The sequence below is a fragment of the Geotrypetes seraphini genome, chromosome 3 (assembly GCF_902459505.1).
Source record: "Geotrypetes seraphini chromosome 3, aGeoSer1.1, whole genome shotgun sequence".
NCBI classification, from domain to species: Eukaryota; Metazoa; Chordata; class Amphibia; order Gymnophiona; family Dermophiidae; genus Geotrypetes; species Geotrypetes seraphini.
The window spans coordinates 129,868,827-129,888,939 of NC_047086.1; the positions used below are offsets into that span (position 1 = coordinate 129,868,827).

The window sequence follows — 20,113 nt, forward strand, 5'->3', positions numbered from 1 at the left end:
ACAGTACCTAAAAATATAGATAGATATTAGTTTATACACCTACCTAATGGTTAGTCACCAGCTCCCTAGACCACTTATTCTATGAAGATGGCAGCGGTGATTTTTTTTTCACAAAGTTTAAATGCCCCGAAGGAGCTATCAGCTGAGACTCTTGTCACAGTATCAGGTCTAGCATCAGAAAACCTACGGAGGCTGATTTTGATCAAAAGGCTTTTCTTGTCACGTATTAGAATCCTCTCCCTCCCCCCTACACAGTTAGATAAGTGACTTCCACTCAAATTTCTCATTTAAACCATAAGGCAGAATATAAATAGATCATAATTTAAACCCTACTAAGAGAGAAAAATAACCCCACTGAATAAATAACTCAGACAAAAAGGATACATTTGGATTATGTATTTTTAAAAAGATCCATTCAGTAATAAGTAAAAAAAAAAAGTATGTGAACCCTCATTCAGTAACCGATGACATCTTGAGAAGTAGCAACTGTTGATCAGTCTGATGGAAGCATGAATTTTGCTTTTTATCAGAAAATTCAAGAACAGAATGTCAAGCCATCTGTCTGTGAACTAAAGTTGAGCTAAAAGTAGCTTAAGCATCAAAAAATTTTTTTTTTCAGGAATGACCACCTTTTCATTTTGGATGTTAGTAAAATAAACCTGACAAAGTTTGTCATTGTCCCCATGAGCTCTGTTCCCATCCCCACCTCATCCCCGCAAACTCTGTCCCTGTCCCCGCTCTGTCCCTGCTGAGCATGAAACTGAATTAGCTAACGAGCTGTTAACAAACAAGAATTGACTACTAACAACTAAATGATGACGTTAATTGGCATCATTTAGGATTTACGCATGCATCTGGCTGTACGCTTTTCAATAATGTTTGGTGCCCAAATCCCATAGCATACAACTCTAAAGGGGGCATGGCCATGTAAGGGGTATGGGTGTGTCAGGTCAAAAGCACGCCGGGACAAAGGCGCGTGCAGACAACTGAGCGCAACACGGAGGCATGCGCCGAAGAAAATGACTGTTTTAAAGGGCTCCGACGGGGGTGTGGGGGGTACCCCCCACTTTACTTTATACAGATTGCGCCGCGTTGTGGAGGCATTGTGGAGGGTTTGGGGGGTTGTAACCCCCCACATTTTACTGAAAACTTCACTTTTTCCCTAAAAAACAGGGAAACAGTTAAATTTCCAGTATAATGAGGGCAGTTACAACCCCCCAAACCCCCCACAACGCCGCCGCGATCTGTATTAAGTAAAGTGGGGGGGGGGGGGTTCCCCAGCAAACCCCTCTGTCGGAGCCCCTAAAAACACTCTTTTTCTTCGGCGCGCGTTTCCGTCTTGCGCTCAGTTGTCTTCAGTGGTTTTGTCTATGAACCGGGTATGGGTGTATAGGGGGTGTTCCAAAAGGTTACACACGCTGTTACAGAATAATTGGCCAGTGCACTCAGCATGAACACCAGCATTTATGCCACGCTTCAGCAGCCATAAATCTGGCACCCAAAGTTAGGGCACAGGAAAGGGCATGCACCCATTATAGAATCTTTCGTAGCGCTGATCTTTTCTAATCTAATTCAATACACAGTTTATTAATTACACTATACCAAAACGATTCAAGACGATTTACATTCAAAGAGGCTGTAAAATCTATGGGAAAATACAAAAGAAATCAATAATTAAAATATCATTATAACATGAATATTACAAGTCACATAAAAAAGTTTTCAGATTTTTATGAAACCTTAAGTAATTGATATCAGTTCTAATGTAAACAGATAGATTATTCCAAATTGTAATGTCAGCATAAACAAAAGAGAAGTTGAGATGTCGTTTATACCGTATTCCTCTAATCTGTGGAAAATATAGTAATAAAGTACCACATAATCTGGTGGAAGTATAATCCAAATAAAGAAGAAAGCAAAATCAGATTATCTGAAGTGCTAGTCTGTACACTTCTCCCTCGTCATTCGCGGGGGAAACGGGCAGAGCTGGACCGCGAATGCTGAAAAACCATGATTATCCGGCTCTGACCCACCCCCACCTCCCTGCCGCCTTCCCGGCCTTACCTGGTGGTCTAGAGGGCTTTCGGGGCAGGAGCGATCTTCCTACACTCCTGCTCCGTGCAGATCGCCATCAGGAAATGGCTGTAGGGAGTTCCCGATGTAGTCTCGAGAGACTACGGGAACTCCCAGCAGCCATTTCCTCATGGCGATTTGCACGGGGCAGGAGCGTAGGAAGATCGCTCCTGCCCCGAAAGCCTTCTAGACCACCAGGTAAGGCCGGGAAGGCGGCATGGAGGAAAAAAAGATGGATTTTTTTTACATTAAGACTGTTTTTTTTATTTTCCCCCTCCCCAGAAAAAATTGCGATTATATGAAATCGCGAGTGCAGGAACCGCGAATGGGGAGGGGGAAGTGTAATATACGATGAACTATGCAAGCAGATTTAAACTTAATTCGCCTCTCAACTGATAACCAATGAAGATTCTTATATGCTAATGGAACGCTTTCATATCTTTTTAGCCCCAAAATGAATCTAACCGCAGTATTCTGGATTAACCACAATTTTTTTGATCAGTTTTGATGTTAAGTTCATATATAAAGAATAACAGTAATCAAGTTGAGGTAACACTAACATCTGAATCATTTTTTGAGCTCCATTTATAGAATCTGGCCCGATGTGGATAACTATCTGGATAAACGCTGGGTTTTACTAATTGGTGCTAGAGGTTTTTAGCACGGGCCAGCGGGGTAAATGCTCTGATGCACATAGGAATTCTATGAGCATCGGAGTATTTACCTCACCGACTCATGCTAAAAAACGCTAGCGCCATTTAATAACAGGAGCCCATAGTTAGGACAGAAAAAGTGATGTGTTAAGTTTATCCAGATAGTTTTTCAGATTGCAGTTTTAATCTCACAACTATCTGGATGGTCCATGGTTCATTTTATTTGATAATACTTCTTAATTCAAATAAACATCAAAGTGTTTTATTTAAAAAAAAAAAAAAAAACCAAACCCAAAATATGGTAAAGACAAATAGCTGAGTATATAGATGGGGTATAGAAGATGGGTAAAAACAAGCAGTTAGAACATGAAAAGGAACTATGTTATCACAAATGGTCAAAACCAGGGAATATATTAGGTTATATAGGAAAGGAAAGAAGGGGGTCTTGGCTGATCCAGGGAAAAAAACAAATTCACATATATGATAGCCTGGCTGAAATAATAAAGTTTTCAGATACAAAATTAAGGATAATGATGCTGCTGCCCACTTTCTCTGAATATTCAGTGCTGCTTCCTAGCTAGATAAAATATGCCTATATTTTATGGAAACACTCCAAGGAGTTTTAGTATTGACCCATCTGATTTTCATAGCTCCTTAATAACTGAGCTATTCGAGAGCTGTACATCAGGGATCCAGTCATGTCAGGGACTTTCCCAACTCTAATTATGCAGATTTAGGGAACTCTTGTTATATTTTAACCTCAGGTCCCTAGCTCTCATTCAAGCCAAAGAAGAAATAGAGATAGCCCAAGTGAAGGACACATGAAGGCAATCATTCATTAGTCCATCATGAAGACAAATTTTATTAATCAAATACTCTCAACAGGAAATGGAGATCCAGCAAGACTGTGTTTCAGCAGTGTCCTGGGGTCCAGGAAATCTAATCCATTTTGGAGCTGAATAAATATATACACAGTCCATCAATGTTACAATCAGAACAAGGCAAAAGACATTTACTTTTTACCAAGCATTCACACAAGAGTATCTACTGTGCTGTCTGACAATGTTTGCTTTGGTTTCAAAGAAGGTCTCCACTAGAACATCACAGGCAGGGCCGGATTTAGATGAAAAGAGGCCCTAGGCTATTCCACTTATGAGGCCCTTTCACCTCCCATTTTTAAGTTTGTAAATTAGAAACATAGAAACTGACGGCAGAAAAGGGCCACGGCCCATCTAGTCTGCCCATACCAATGTCCCACCCCCTAATTCCCTCCTTGAAGAGATCCCACGTGCCAATCCCATTTTTTCTTAAAATCTGACACGCTGCTGACCTCAATTACCTCCAGTGGAAGACTATTCCAGCGATCAACCACTCTTTCGGTGAAGAAATATTTTCTGGTGTCACCATGAAATTTCCCACCCCTGAGTTTCAACGGATGCCCTCTTGTTGCCATGGGACCTTTAAGAAAAAAGATATCTTCCTCCACCTCGATATGGCCCGTGACATATTTGAACGTCTCGATCATATCCCCCCTCTCTCTGCGTTCCTCGAGTGAATATAGTTGCAACTTATCCAGTTGTTCCCCATATGGGAGATCCTTGAGTCCTGAGACCATCCGGGTGGCCATTCTCTGAACCGACTCAACTCTCCGCACATCTTTGTGGTAATGTGGCCTCCAGAATTGTACACAGTATTCCAGATGGGGGTCTCACCATGGATCTGTACAAAGGCATTTTAACCTCGGGTTTACGGCTGACGAAGCTCCTACGGATACACCCCATGATTTGTCTAGCTTTGGATGAAGCTTTCTCCACTTGATTGGCAGACTTCATGTCTTCCCTAATGATCACCCCCAAGTCTCGTTCTGCTACAGTCCTTGCTAGGGTCTCACCATTCAGGGTGTAAGACGTGCATGGATTTTTGCTGCCAAGGTGCATGACCTTGCATTTTTTGGCATTGAAACTTAGTTGCCAGGTCCTTGACCAATGCTCCAGTAGGAGCAGGTCATGTGTCATACTGTCGGATACATGAGAGATAATAAAATACATCATTACTGTGATATATATCAATATGTTAAATGAAACATGTTGTTATTGGTACTAACCTTTATAAAAAAATGTGACACGGATCTTGAGGCCCTAGGCTGAAGCCTAGTTAGCCTATAGGAAAATCCGGCCCTGATCACAGGCCAACACAGGTACTAAATGGTCAACCACTTTGCTTGTTAATGAATGACATACTGCCCATGAAAATTAGATCTCTTAATTTGTATAAACATACCAGAAAAACAAAGATACATTTTCTTGATTTTAAACACTTTATGCCATGTATTTCCAGGATGGGCTTGTCAAAGCAAACATGGAGAAGCTAACCTTCTATGCTCTGTCAGCTCCAGAGAAACTGGACAGGATTGGTGCCTATCTTTCAGAAAGACTAAGCAGGGATGTTGCCAGACACCGATATGGGTAAGTTTACATGGAGAAAGTGACTTGGGTTCATGCTAATGCTGTGGTTTTGTACAAGGGTTCCAGGTGACTCAAAAATGTTAAACAGTAAAGGGGATAGAGTTGCACCGCGAGGCTCACCACATGAGAGGCAATAGGAAGAAGAAAGTGTGGGGGTCAAATATTGAGAATGAATGATTTTGCAGGACAGAAGCGAATCAATAGTGTATTGATCTATTTAGCCCAATCTTATGAGCACAGTGACAACTGTCTCAGTGCTGTGGTCTTGCCTGAATCCAGCCTGTCTGGGGTGGAGAGCTGCCAACTGATCCTTTTGTCCTATCAATAATATGATCTGGAACTTCACTCTCATTCATGATAAATGAGTGCCAAAACATCACAATACCTGTAATGGGGTTTTGACTGAATACAGAAAGTTGTAGCTAACATCCCCAAACCTGTTCCTGAGGAAGAACTAAGGTTTTAAGTATACCATTGACCTAGACACCTTAGACACCTTAGTTCTCAGGAAAATACAAAACATAAGAACATAAGCATTGCCTCTGCCGGGTCAGACCAGGGGTCCATCGTGTCCAGCAGTCCGCTCCCGCGGTGGCCTCTCAGGTCTCCGCTTTTCCAGGGTGAAGAGCCCCAGCTTCTCCAGCCTTTCAGCATATGAAAGGTTTTCCATGCCCTTTATCATCCTTGTCGTTCTTCTCTGGACCCTCTCGAGTATCGCCATATCCTTCTTAAGTATTGGACGCAGTACTCCAGATGCGGGCGCACCATCGCACGATACAGTGGTAGAATAACCTCCTTCGTTCTGGTAGTGATACCCTTTTTGATAATGCCCAACATTTTGTTCGCTTTCTTTGAGGCCGCTGCACATTGCGCCGCCGGCTTCATTGTTTTATCCACCAATACCCCCAAGTCTCTTTCTAGGTTGCCTTTCCCCAGTACCCTCCCTCCCATCGTATAGCTATACATCGGGTTCCCTTTCCCTATATGCAAGACTTTATATTTCTCTACGTTGAAGCTCATCTGCCATCTTTTTGCCCACTCACTCAGTTTGTTCAGGTCTCTTTGTAGTTCTTTCCATTCCTCAATGGTTCTGACCCTACTGGAGAGTTTTGTGTCGTCCGTGAATTTTATAACTTCGCACTTCGTCCCTGTTTCCAGGTCATTTATGAATACATTGAACAGCAGCGGTCCCAACACTGACCCCTGTGGGACACCACTTGTGACCCCTTTCCAGTCAGAGTAGTGTCCCTTAACTCCTATCCTCTGTTTCCTGTCCGCCAGCCAGTTCCTGATTCATCTGTGCACGTCCCCTACCACCCTGTGGCTCCATAGTTTTCTTAGTAGGCGCTCATGAGGTACCTTGTCGAAGGCTTTTTGGAAATCCAGATATACGATGTCTATGGTTGTGTCTGTTGGAAACCCTGTCAGATTGCTTTTCATGAGAATTGTGGCCAAACTCTCAGCATTAAATTATGCTTACAAAAGACCAATAATATTAAACTCATTCCACCAGGAAAAGAACATAAGAACATAAGCAATGCCTCCACTGGGTCAGACCCGAGGTCCATCGTGCCCAGCAGTCCGCTCACGCGGCGGCCCAACAGGTCCATGACCTGTGCAGTAGCCCTCTATCTATACCCTTCTATCCCTTTTTCCAGTAGGAAATTGTCCAATCCTTTCTTGAACTCCAGTACCGTACTCTGTCCTATTACGTCCTCTGGAAGCGCATTCCAGGTGTCCACCACACGCTGGGTAAAGAAAAACTTCCTAGCATTCGTTCTGAATCTGTCTCCTTCCAAATTTTCCAAATGCCCTCTTGTTCTTTTATGTTTTGAAAGTTTGAAGAATCTGTCCCTCTCTACCCTCTCTATGCCCTTCATGATCTTGTAGGTCTCTATCATGTCTCCTCTGAGTCTCCGCTTTTCCAGGGAGAAGAGCCCCAGTCTCTCCAATCTTTTAGTGTATGAAAGGTTTTCCATGCCCTTAATCATTCGTGTCACTCTCCTCTGGACCCTCTCAAGTATTGCCATGTCCTTCTTAAGGTACAGTGACCAATACTGAACACAGTACTCCAGGTGCGGGCGTACCATTGCCCGATACAACGGCAGTATGACTTCTCTCGTTCTGGTTGTAATACCCTTCTTAATAATACCCAACATTCTGTTTGCCTTCTTTGCGGCTGCTGCGCATTGTGCTGTTGACTTCGTTGTTGTGTCCACCAGTACACCCAAATCTCTTTCAAGGCTACTTCTTTCTAACACTAATCCCCCCATTTGGTAGCTGAACATCGGGTTCTTTCTCCCTAAATGCATGACCTTGCATTTCCCTACATTGAAGTCCATCTGCCATTTATTCGCCCACTCCTCCAGTTTGCTTAGGTCCCTTTGTAGGTCCTCACACTCTTCTGCATTTCTAACCCTTCTACAGAGTTTAGTGTCATCCGCAAATTTGATAACTTCACACTTCGTCCCCGTTTCAAGGTCATTGATAAATACATTGAACAGCAGCGGTCCGAGTACAGACCCCTGCGGAACTCCGCTCATGACCTTCCTCCAGTCTGAGTAGTGACCCTTCACTCCAACCCTCTGCCTTCTGCCTGCCAACCAGTGTTTGACCCATCTGTGCACGTCCCCTTCCACCCCGTGGTTCCACAGCTTCCTAAGTAGCCGCTCATGGGGTACCTTGTCAAAGGCCTTTTTGAAGTTGAGGTAAATGATGTCTATGGGTTCCCCTTTGTCCAATTGACTGTTTACCCCCTCAAAGAAGTGCAGTAAGTTTGTTTGGCACGATCTTCCCTTGCAGAAGCCATGTTGGCTCGCTTTCAATAGCCCATTTTTTTCGATGGGCTCACAGATGCTGTCCTTTATCAGTGCTTCTACCATCTTGCCCGGGTAGAAAGTTTATTTCAAGCACTTCCTGCTTCCAAAGAAAACAGAGATGTTGTCCCATCTTCAAGCCAATGACCTTGAACGAATTTCTTGCTAAGAAAAGTTTAAGGTTCTTTCCCTGAACACCTTAACCCCTTAACTGCAAAACAAAAATGACTGTTCTTTCTAGATCTAAAGAAAGCGTATATGGTGATACGTTTATGATACAGTTTCTCAGATTCATGATAAGGAAACATTTCCATTATCACATTCTACGCTTTAGCCTAGAACAGTGGTCTCAAACTCGCGGCCCGCCAGGTACTGTTTTGAGGCCCTCTGTATGTTTATCATAATCACAAAAGTAAAATAAAACAGTTTCTTGATCATATGTCTCTTTAGCTATAAATGACAATATTATTATTAAGACTTAGCCAAAAGGAAAGATTTATAAACTATAAAGAGTTTTACCTCATGCAAAATTGTCATTTCTTTAATAAGAGATTAACTATATTTTTCTGAGGCCCTCCAAGTACCTACAAATCCAAAATGTGGCCCTGCAAAGGGTTTGAGTTTGAGACCGTTGGCCTAGAACTATTGTGTTTACAAAGGCTCATATTTTATAAACGGTGCCTTAAGTTAGGCACCTATGGCAACATTCCTGCTTCCTCACCATGATTCAGATCTCTCTAAGTTTGAGCTGAGCAGTGCCATAAGTTTGGATTGTTCTCCAGGTTTTAACTTCCGGCACCATGCAGCTCAGAGTTGCAGAGAGCAAGTCAGAGTGGGGAAGCAGGAAGCCCATTGTTCTGCAACTGAAGCCAGGTGAGGTGACAGAGACTGAATAAAAGCCTGGGAGGGTATATGAGACAGAGCAAGAAGACTGCGGGTAGATGAGACAGACAGAGAGAGAGGCTGATATGGAACGACAAGCTGTTGTATTTTGCCATATGTTGCTTTTTTTGACTTTATAAGAATGAGAAGTTGAAAATTTGGCATTTTCAAGTTTTAAATAGGTAAATTGCAAAATTTGACTATGCTGGTCACAAAAGAAAAGTTTTATGGAAATAACAAACATTTTCGATACTTTATAGACATGAGCAATTAGGAAATGACATTTACTACCCAGGAACAAAAATTGTGTTACCTAGTGTTATCACTGTAAAACGTCCAAGTGCTAATCCTGCCCAAAACTTGCCTTTAGCATGCCCCCCCCCCTTAAGATTTACCTCCTCTTTTACAAAGGTGTGCTAACTGATTAGCACACGCTAATCGAATTAGTGCACGCTAAACGCTAACGCGTCCATAGACTAACATGCCCCCATTAGCATTTAGCGCGCTAAATTGATTAGCGCGTTTTAGTCGATTAGCGCATCTTAGTAAAAGAGGGGGTTAGATTCACTGGAGACAAAATGACCAGAAAGATGTCTAGAAAGTTAGTTTTGAAAATGCCCACTTGGATGTTATGACTAGTAAGACGTCCAAGTGCCAGTTTAATTTAATTTAATTCATTTGATTTATATCCCGTCCTCCCCAGGGAGCCCAGAATAGGTTACACGGTAACATACATAACAGCAAACAAGACATATAACAATTAACAACAGGTGTGCTATGCATTTTAGTGTGTGCTAAATATACGTACACGCTAATGCGTCCATAGCCTAACATGCACGCTTTAGCGTTTAGCTTGCTCTAACCGCTAACGCGTTCATAGACTAGCATGCACTCATTAGCATTTAACGCGTGATTAGCGCGTGCTAATATTTAGCACGCGCTAAAACGCTTAGTGCACCTTTGTAAAAGGAGCCCTAAGGGGCTCATAATAATTATATAAAAAGTCCCCAAACTGGCCTAAGTCGGTATTGGATGCATGTTTGGGCAGACTGGATGGACCACTCGGGTCTTTATTTGCTGTCATTTACTATGTTACTATGAGATGGGCGGGTTGTGGGCTGACCTAGACTTAGTCGACCTGCAGCCATAACAAAAAAAGTTTGACAGGTTGCCAATCAGAACTTATACATTTTGACTTAGACAAAGTCAAAATAGGCATAAATTCCAGATCGGGCTGTTGAGCTGATTGCGGTTATTATTGCTTTCCTATTACCATGTTTTGGATGTCTATCTTTTTTGAAAATGAGCTCCATAGTGTAATAGTAGTTTTACATTGAGCTGAGGTAGTCCGATGCGATAACACTAAAATGGGAGGTCTCACACATGCATGGGTCTATATCAGGGGCCTTAACCTAGTCCTTCGGTCAAAATCAGCTAGGTTTTTCAGCATATGCATGAGACAGATTTACATACATTGAAAGCAGTGACACTAGAAACGGTCCAGAATATCAGAAAGGGGATGTTCATCTTCCTTATGATTTATTTATTTTAAAAATATATAAATCATACTAGCCTACAAATTCTAGGTGGTGCACAATATCAATTCAACAGCCTAGGGTGTTTCAACTTGGAAATGAGATAACTGAGGGGTCCTTTTATTAAGGCATGCTAACCGATTTAGCACGCGCTAAATGTTAAGGCGCCCATAGAATGCGCCCATAGGTATGTTACATAGATTGTGAGCCCACCGGGACAGATAGGGAAAATACTTGAGTACCTGATTGTAAAACTGCTTAGATATCCTTGATAGGCGGTATATAAAATCCTAATAAAAAAAAAATCAGTTAGCGCACCTTAATAAAATGACCCCTGAATGAGGGCAAGGAAGAAGTTAAGTTTATAAAATCATGAACAGAGTGGAATATTAGATATGAGATGATTATTGATCCTTTCAAATAGCATTAAAATAAGAGAGAACTCCATGAAACTAATGATCAACCAACTGAGAATAAATTGTAGAAAGTTGCTGTTTTTTTTTTTTTTTTTTAATGTAGCACATAATTAAATCTTGGTTAAGGTAACTAGCATAGTGGGGTTTAAATTAAGTTTTGAAAGGTTCTTGGAGGAAAAGTCCATAAAGAATTATTAGCTATGTAGATTGGGGAGAGCACTTGCTCATCCAGGAAATGAAAAAAACACCTCTACTTTTGTGAAACTACTGGGTACTTCCTCTTACCTAAACTGATTACTGTTACAGACAAAATACCTGGCTGACACAGCATAGCTTATGTTCTTAGTTGTTTCTGCTCAGCTTTGATTCTGTGATTAAAAAAATACTATGTCAGCTTTTGCCTCAAAGTAGCTGTCGTAGCTCCAAGCTTATTTTTGGTGTTTATAGGTATAATGTTCATTTGTCAGCCCCGTGTTTTACTTGCCTTATTTCAGGGCTCAGTGAAGTGGAAAGTAAAATATAGTAATTAAATGAATGAGAGAGGGGGCAGAGGCATGGCACTATATAATTTGCCTCTGCAGCTGTTCTCTGGCTGGGACTAGAGGCTGGATTATGTAAACCCTGTCTAGCTCCCATATGGTAAAAGTGACTTCAGTCCAGTACTTCCTCCAGAAACAGCATGAATATGAACTTAAAAATAGATGACCCCACTGAGGAGAGTTGCCTCAGACATGCCTATACAATGCATTGCTTTCTTAATAAAGTGGAAACATTAGCAGCTGCCTTTTTGTTGAACAAGAAAAGCAGTTTGTGAATTGCATTGTGCGTTAATTATAACAGAGTAAAACATTTTTTAAAGATAATAATTTTTATTGATAATGTAGCCAACATCAAAACATAATATAAATTGTAAATTGGCTACCAGTATCCATAGGATGGTGATATTCTGATGAATCTCTGATATCGAAGGGAATCTTTGGGTCAAGCGATCATTATTCATGGACTAAATAAATCTTCATGGTTACTTGAGCCTTGTTCGATTAGAATATATTCTTCTTTGTCAAAGTCTTTGTTACCTTCATTGATGATTATTGAATAAAGGTTGTGAATCCACTAGGTTAAAGAAAGCTGTGGTTCATCCTTTACTAAAGAATCATCATTAGGATTTGTTGCTAAAATCCTGGAGAAGGTTGTATTTTCTCAGTTTCAGATCTTCTTAGATGAGTATAATGTTTTGGATGATTATCAGTTTGGGATTTGGCCTAAGTACTCTAATAATAATAATAATAATAACAACAATTTTTTTATATACCGCAGGACCATGAAGTTCTATGCGGTTTACAATGATTAAAGATGTTACAGATTGAGTGGAATCAACAAAGTATAGACTTGGTGATTGAGAGTTCTAAAGATCATTTGTTGAGGACTAAGATTGTATAGGTTGGTTTCCTAAGTATTTCAGGAACAAATGTGTAGGCACGAGTAATTGTTCTAGGTCTTTACCCCACAGTGCTGCTGTTATTATCGATTCTTGACTCAATTCAGATGGGATTTGATTGTGATGATTTTTTTTAGACATTTCATCAGCATTGATGGCATCAAATCATCAGATTCTGCTATTGAGACTAAGATCATTGGGTATTTGTGGAAAATGTAGGATTGGTTTAATTTATTTTTATCGGATAGTTTTAGAATCCAGTTATCTGATAATTGTTCTGAGTAGTCTCCAATCAATAGGGATGTGCCCTAAAGGTCAGCTTTATTGGCTGCACTTTTAAATATTTATTTGGTACCACTTTGTCAGGTTATTTCTCAGCTACAGTATGTGTTACCTACTGGCTATGCATATGCCAAAATGACATACAGTTTTTGTCCCTATTAGGAGCTTAATTTCTGAAGCTCTTGTTTTGTTATCTGACTGTCTACAAGCAGTCAGTGACTGGATGTTTATGGACCATCTGAAGCTTAACATTGGTAAGACTCAAATTTTACATAAAGCACAAAGTTCAAAGTTGGATGAGTTCCCTTCACATAATTCCCCCACCCTAAGAGATTTACCCCTGGGAAAGCTTTTACCCAAACTGGAAATGTCTAAGTAGCCCATTCTTTTTTCTTATGTCTAGGAGCCACAGTTCTTGTGGAAAGTGGGTCTGTTTGGAAGTCCTTCGGCCATCTCAATACAGGCACTTCAAGACTATCAGTAAAACCTACCCATCCCAGGTCCTTGCTATCCTCTAAGAGGTCAATCCAGTCCCTTAAGACACACATCACTTCCCTAAAGATTGGTTCTTCTAGATTTAACACCTGATCCTTCAAGACCTTTATATTTGTAGATGACATTAAACTGTTCAAAGTTGTTAAAACGCATGCGGATTGTGAAAAATTGCAGGCGGACCTTAGGAAATTGGAAGACTGGACGTCCAAGTGGCAGATGAAATTTAATGTGGACAAATGCAAAGTAATGCACATTGGGAAGAATTACCTGAATCACAGTTACTGGAAAATCTGGTAATCCTATGCCCTATGCAGCTATTTATGACCTTGATTTTGGTGGCCTTTTGTCCCTGATCCTGTCCCTTTGCAGCTGTTCCATTACTTCTTTTGCTTAGATTCCTCCTGGAGTAAATCTACCCTCTGAGCCAAAGGCTCAGATTCTTTGCAACCTGGGGAACTAGCTTTCAATTGACTCTGAAGATTCTCGCTGAAACCTTTAGTTTCCTCCACGAGTCTAATCAGCCTAGCTAGCCTGTTCTTCCAGATGCAATTATAACTGTTCCTCTAAGGCTCACAATACTTGCTGTAAGGCCTGATCTTCTAGGGAAGGTTTTGAGCCAGCCACAGGCAGTGTGTTGTAATCACTGCTGCTGCTAGCAACTTCTAGGAGTAAAGACAAGTTTGAAGGTAGACTGGGGGAGTGGTGAGAGAAAGGGAAGATGCTAGACTGTGAGTAGAGGTAGAAGTAGAAGGCAGAGAGAAGAAGAGATGCCAGACCTCTAGGGACCCAGAGGGAGCAGTGATTGCTTTAATTATTGTAATTCACTTCAGCTCTTTTTTTTTTAGCAATGTTAAAGGGTCCTAGTAAAGGTCTGAGAGATGCTGAGCAGAACAATAAAGTTCCTTACACATTACCATAAAAATGACAGATATAGTGCCACTGTACTTTCTTTCTAAAGTGGATGTATAATATTGCTTCCCATAATGATGCTATAAAAACTAAGGGTTAGCATACTGATTTGGCTCACCTTTAAGTCAAGATAGGTACACAAATTTCCCCGCATTACTAACCAGAAAAACCACCAGCAAAATATTACTTGAATTTCAGGCATTCATCTTAATAATGTATAATTCTCCCTTTAGTCAACCATCATGAATAACGGTCAGCTTATAGCTGAAGCTGACATCTTTTTATTGCAATAATATGTTTGTGAATAGCTTTCAAGGAGCATAGTCTTTGGCAGCTGGTCATAAATAATATTGTTCAGTAAAATCACATCAGCTGAACATGGTTTGGTGGCTTTCAGATCTATGTAGGGTTACCATATTTTGAGTAGCAAAACCCCGGACACATGGCCACGCCCTGTCCCACCTCTGGTGCCGCCCAGTTCTGCCACAGCCCCGCCCCCACAAAGCCTCTTCTCATCTTCCCTGACAAACTCCAGTCGCGTCTGGAGGGCCTGGAGCATGACCGGATGTGTGTGACATCATCCTTGCATGCTCAGAGGCCCTGTAGATGCGGCCAGAGCTTGTCAGGGCTTTCCAAAACCTGGACAAACTGCTTGGTTTTGGAAAGTCCGTCTGGGCCTGGTTAGTCCTCAGAGAGTGTAATATCATGTCCAGGGTCTCCCGGACGTCTGGTAATCCTATGACTATGTATACAAGTGGTGAATATAGCATTTCAGCAATTGCACCACATTAATCATGCTGAAATGATTTGGATCGAGATGCAAAGCAATTTAATCAGCCAGAAATGGTACCTAGCTGTTTAAATTACTTGTTTGCGGCTTACTGGTCATATTCAATAGCACTTAAAGAGATAGCACTGCTGAAACTGTCTGGTTAGCACCCAACTCAAAACCAGCTGTTATAGGGGTGTTCCAGTCAGCACTTGGCCAGTTAAATGTCAATATACAGCATTTGACTGGCCATGGTAACTGCACAAAAAGATCACATAAAAGTCAGTTCTATCTTTATGTGCTGAATATTACACTTAACCAGTTATGGTTTCACCAGTTTCTTAAACCCAGAAATTCAGTGCCAGAACCTGAACATAACCCAGCATTGAATTTCTGGAATAACAGCAGCAGTAGTTAGCAAGATGCTACTGGCTGAATATCATGCCTGTGTGTTTTTTTTTCTTTTCTAAGAAACCTTCTTCCTATGAATGTCTCACTAGGTATTATAGCTTGTTTGATCTAACCCTCTTGGTTTTATTTTTTTATAGAATCTGCTTCCTTATAATCTTAGACTTCAAACCTCTCTTAATATTTTCAAGAAAGATCTAAACATATTTTTATTCACTGATGCCTTTCAATAGATAACAGCCTCTCAAACTTTACTTACCATTCAATATTTCAGCAGGGACAAACACAGTAGACGATTTATTTATTGTAGTTCTTTTGTATTATCCTTCCCTTTTGATTTCCTTTTTTAAAGTTCAAATAATTTTTTATTTTGAAAAACTTTTTAAAACATTCAGACAAAAGAATATGCAATTCAATATATTTCCATACAACAGTCATAAACATAAGCTAGGGATACATATGTATCTTACACACCAAAAACAACCCTCCCCTTCCCCCCCCCCCCCGCAGAGAGTGTAATATCATGCATACACCTATTTACCACATTCATATCCACTCATACACATCTATTACATTTACCCTTTATCTCTCACATACCTTTTAACAGGCAACCATACTTTGTCAAATTTTGTGTTTTTCCCCTTTTTTCCATAATCGCTGCTTCATATTTCCCAAACATACATACTGAATGCCACCAAAAAGGAAATGACAGTGAGTTTGAATCCTTCCACGCTTTAAAAATTGACTGAATGGCTACTGCTGTCAAAATGGCTATTAATCTAATATTTTTCTTGCTTATGTCAACCGAATCATCAAAGATATATTTGTTTCCAAAATGACTCTACCAATGGACAATGGAAAAGCATATGCTCCAATGTTCCTTTTTCATTCTTAAAGGACCAGCGTATAGAAGAATTTTCAGCACTGATTTGTTGAGCTTAACTAGAGTCCGATTAACATCATAAAATACAATGATTGCTTCATGGAGGCAGATTGACAGCATCTAATATGTTTGAGTTGTATTGTTCATCAGATATTTCCACATTTAACTCCCGAACTCATATATCTTTTAGTCCATTTATTCTTCGCTGTTGTTGTTCCTTAAGGACTAGGACTTTATACCAGTTAGATGCTTCATGTCCTAGGCCCATAATTCTTTTGCATTGTGACAGAATATTTGGCTCAGATGGTTTCAATGAGATCTTGATGGAATCAATTGCATGTCGAAGTTGTAACCATTTAAAGCTATGTGTGAATTTAATTTGATGACTGTGTCTTAATTCTGAGAAAGACTTGAGCTTATCCGATATGTGTATATGCCCAGCTGCATCCATTCTTTCCACATTAGTTGTTTATCATCAATGCAGATATTTTTGTTTCCCCATAATAGATATCTGCGCGTGCTTCCAAACGGAATCTTCATTCGTCTATCCAAATCGATGAGAATCTTCTGAGTTGAATTTATAATAGAATTTGATTTCAAATGTGCAGGCAAATCAGTTCCTATTGCATCCTGTGGATGAAGCGGATAAAACATATCCTGTTCAAGAGAATACCAGCTTGACAGGCTGAACTGCTCTGGCATTAGCCAATACATGGCCTGTCTCAACATAAAAGTGCAGTGGTATTTGTAAAAGTGTAGCAAATTTACTCCTCCATAGTCTCTGGTAAACTGCAAGGTCTTATGGTTCAAACAATTTTTATTGATGTAAACAACAGAATAAGCAAAACAGTGGCATAGTAGGGTTCTCATTAACAAACAAGGCATCGTCCTCAACACTAAAAAACAGGCATCAACATTTTAGGATTAGCATCAACAGACCCCCCCGCCAACTCTGCCCACAGGCAAGCAAGGCCAGAGTCAGTGGCATGGCGCCTCGAGGCCCTGGACTCTTCTGAGCCCCGAAGAAAGCCATCCTACTTCCTTACCCCCACTCATCCCTAGAGACTGTAACTGTTACTAAGTATCAAAACCCAACGGAACACAACTGCAAGGTCTTAAATGCTATCCTCAGCTATTTATTCTGCCAAATAAATTTACTGATCTTGTTCAATTCCTTGTATGTAGATGATGAAAAATAGATCGGAATCATGTTCAAATAGTACTTAATAGTAAGAGCTATAGTCATTCTTACTGTTTCCACTCTTCCCCACCAGGATAGCCATTTTGGTGTTAAATTTCATTATTAACTCTTAACAGTAAGTAGCAATTTCTTTTAATTTGCCTTGATGGTTTTATATAAGGGAGAACGGATTTGTATTCCCAAATATTTGAATCTATCAGGTTTCCACTTAAACGGAAACTCTACAAAGATATCCTTAACGCTAAATAAATTGGCAGGCATAAGCTCTGATTTGGACCAGTTTATCTTGTATCCTAAGAATACACCAAACTCTTCTATAACATCCCTTTTGATTTCCTATCATAAATTGTAGTTCATCTTCTCTACCAATTTGTGTTTTGTAAAGTTTTTAACAATTTTAATTTTATACAACATATATTGTAAGCCGCTTAGACATAATGGAGGTCTTTTACTAAGGCATGCTAGCCAATTTAGCACATGATAAATGCTAATGTGCCCATTATATTCTATGGATACGCCAGCGTTTAGCAAGTGCTAATATTTAGAACACACTGAATTGGCTAATGCGCCTTAGTAAAAGACCCCCAATGTGATTTGCGGGGTATCAAAAAGTAATAAACATGAAATTTCTTGTATTGTTGTATGCTTTACCAACAAGTTAATCAAATGCATAAAACCTATCTAACACGACCAGTTCCTACCCAAACCCCTACCCACTCTATACCCTTAATATACTCTAATATGCCCCCAAACTACCCAACTAATGCTAAATGCCTCTATTTACCCAACACTTACCACCTTAGATCTCGACAACCCTGTGGTAATTCTTATTACCCAAACATTTATCACCTTAAGATCTCGACAACTCTCTGGTAATTCATATGTAACTCTTACGACATCTCTTATACTATTCCTGTAAACTTGTATGTAATTTCTGAAAACTTTTATGTAATCCACCTTGGCGGAATAGAAATCACTAATGTAATGTAAATGCTCAAAAAATGCTGATGGATTACACTTGATTCTTTCCTCTAGATATGTGTGCATTGCTATGGAAGCCTTGGACCAACTGCTGATGGCCTGTCACAGTCAAAGCATTAACCTCTTTGTAGAAAGTTTCTTGAAGATGGTGGCCAAACTTTTGGAATCAGAAAAGCCAGACCTTCAGATCTTGGGAACAAATTCAGTAAGGATCAGTTATTAAATGCTCATTTATTCATTCATTCATTTTTTTGTGCATAGCCAAGTGTTGTTAATGCATCAATCGCTTGGCTAGTTTGCATAGAGTTTTAGCTAATTTGCATAGCTGGATCGGAAAATGGACAATCATGGGGAAAAACACACAGTGAACCGTTTTGTGCATCGGGTTGGCAAATGTGATTGTCGCTATAACTGTCAAAACAGGTTTAGTGACGATTGCTGGCTTTAGTGTATCTGGACCCCAGTAAGGCTATTTTTATGTTCTTATGCTCTAAGCTTCCACAGATGCTGAAATTTCCTTTGCCTGAATTTCCTTTTTTTAATGTTTATGTTTATTATTATTTGATGAATCGCCTTTAAAGAGGTCTTTTTATTAGAAGCTCAGGACAGTGTTACAGAAAAAAGGCAAGTAAAGTAAAGTTAGGTTTGCAAAGTTTGTAAAGTTATACAAATAATTGTATTGTCATCGCCTGGAAATGTCCAGCCATCTTCTAATGTAATCCGCTTAGAACCGCAAGGCACAAGCGGAATAGAAATCACTAATGTAATGTAATGTAATGTAATGCAAATATAAAAAGCAAAATATACACTATGTAAAACAAGTTGCTTCTCAAACATGAAGGCCTAACTTCCCCCCTCCCCCCATTGTTCCTTAATTCCCCTTATCCCTCCCTCTTCCACCTGACTATGCAATAAAACAAATGATCCATGAAGGTCCATAAACAAATTCTATGAGCAATGAGTAAGAAAGAGTTCCCATATGTACTCACTTACTCCCATTTAGACAGGATCTTGTTTGGTGTGCCATAATCTTTACAATATCAGCTGTAAACCAAAGTTTTGCAATCTGTTTATAGGCAGAACAGTCTCCGATTTCTAGGCCTTAGCCAGAGTGGAGCGTGCTGTATTAAGACAATATTGGATAAGATGTTGCTGTCTCAAGTGTGCTTCCAGAACTATTAAGCTTTAGCTCATATGATATCTCAAGATCCACCCAATATTGAGTACCATAGTTCCTATTTCACCACATTTTCTCCTAACAAAGCACCAAAACATCAGGAAAAATGTGATGGAGTCTGGTCGGGGTAAGATACCAACAATACATTAATTAGACCTCATTCTCTTGAAAGATAATAGATCTAGACAAGTGTGGCAATGCTGCTTCCATTGCCTTCCAATCACACTCCTAATATTTAGTACCTAGCTTAGCCTCCCATTTAGCTCTAAGAGACAGATCAAACGGGAGTCTGTCCCTAAGATAATGAAACAACACTGAAGTTAATTTATGAGTTCTACAAAAATCTTTGTATGAATCTCTCAGGAAAGTGTTTTTCCATGTAATAACAGACTTAATAGATTTCAAAGTTAAGAAATGAGTTAGCTTCCGATAAACAAATCATCTAAAAACTTTTCTGTTTAAAGACACATAAAATTTATAAAAGCCCTCTACCAAAATCTACAGTTTACATGAAGAACACATTCTCTTCCTATTGTACTTTCTCTTTTTCTAACCTATTAATTATTGTATTTCTCTCCCTCTCTTACTACATGTATAACTTTGTTTTGTCCCAGTCTATGTATGTGACACCCCATTTAAATTTTAAACTTTTATATTTCAGTGTATACCGCTTAGACATTAAGGCCCTCTTTTACTAAGGTGCGCTAACCAATTAGCGCGTGCTAAATGC

General features: G+C 40.0%; 1 protein-coding gene across 5 annotated transcripts in view; it reads left to right on the top strand.

Annotated features, from left to right (window-relative positions):
• Window positions 1-20,113, top strand: part of EFR3B (EFR3 homolog B) — a 341,904-nt gene that overhangs the window by 226,296 nt on the left and 95,495 nt on the right. For all 5 annotated transcript variants that reach the window (XM_033939929.1, XM_033939928.1, XM_033939931.1 and 2 more), the window contains 2 exons: window positions 5,064-5,191; window positions 18,261-18,411. In XM_033939929.1, the coding sequence (XP_033795820.1) occupies window positions 5,064-5,191; window positions 18,261-18,411 (279 nt within the window). The remainder of the gene's footprint in view (window positions 1-5,063; window positions 5,192-18,260; window positions 18,412-20,113) is intronic.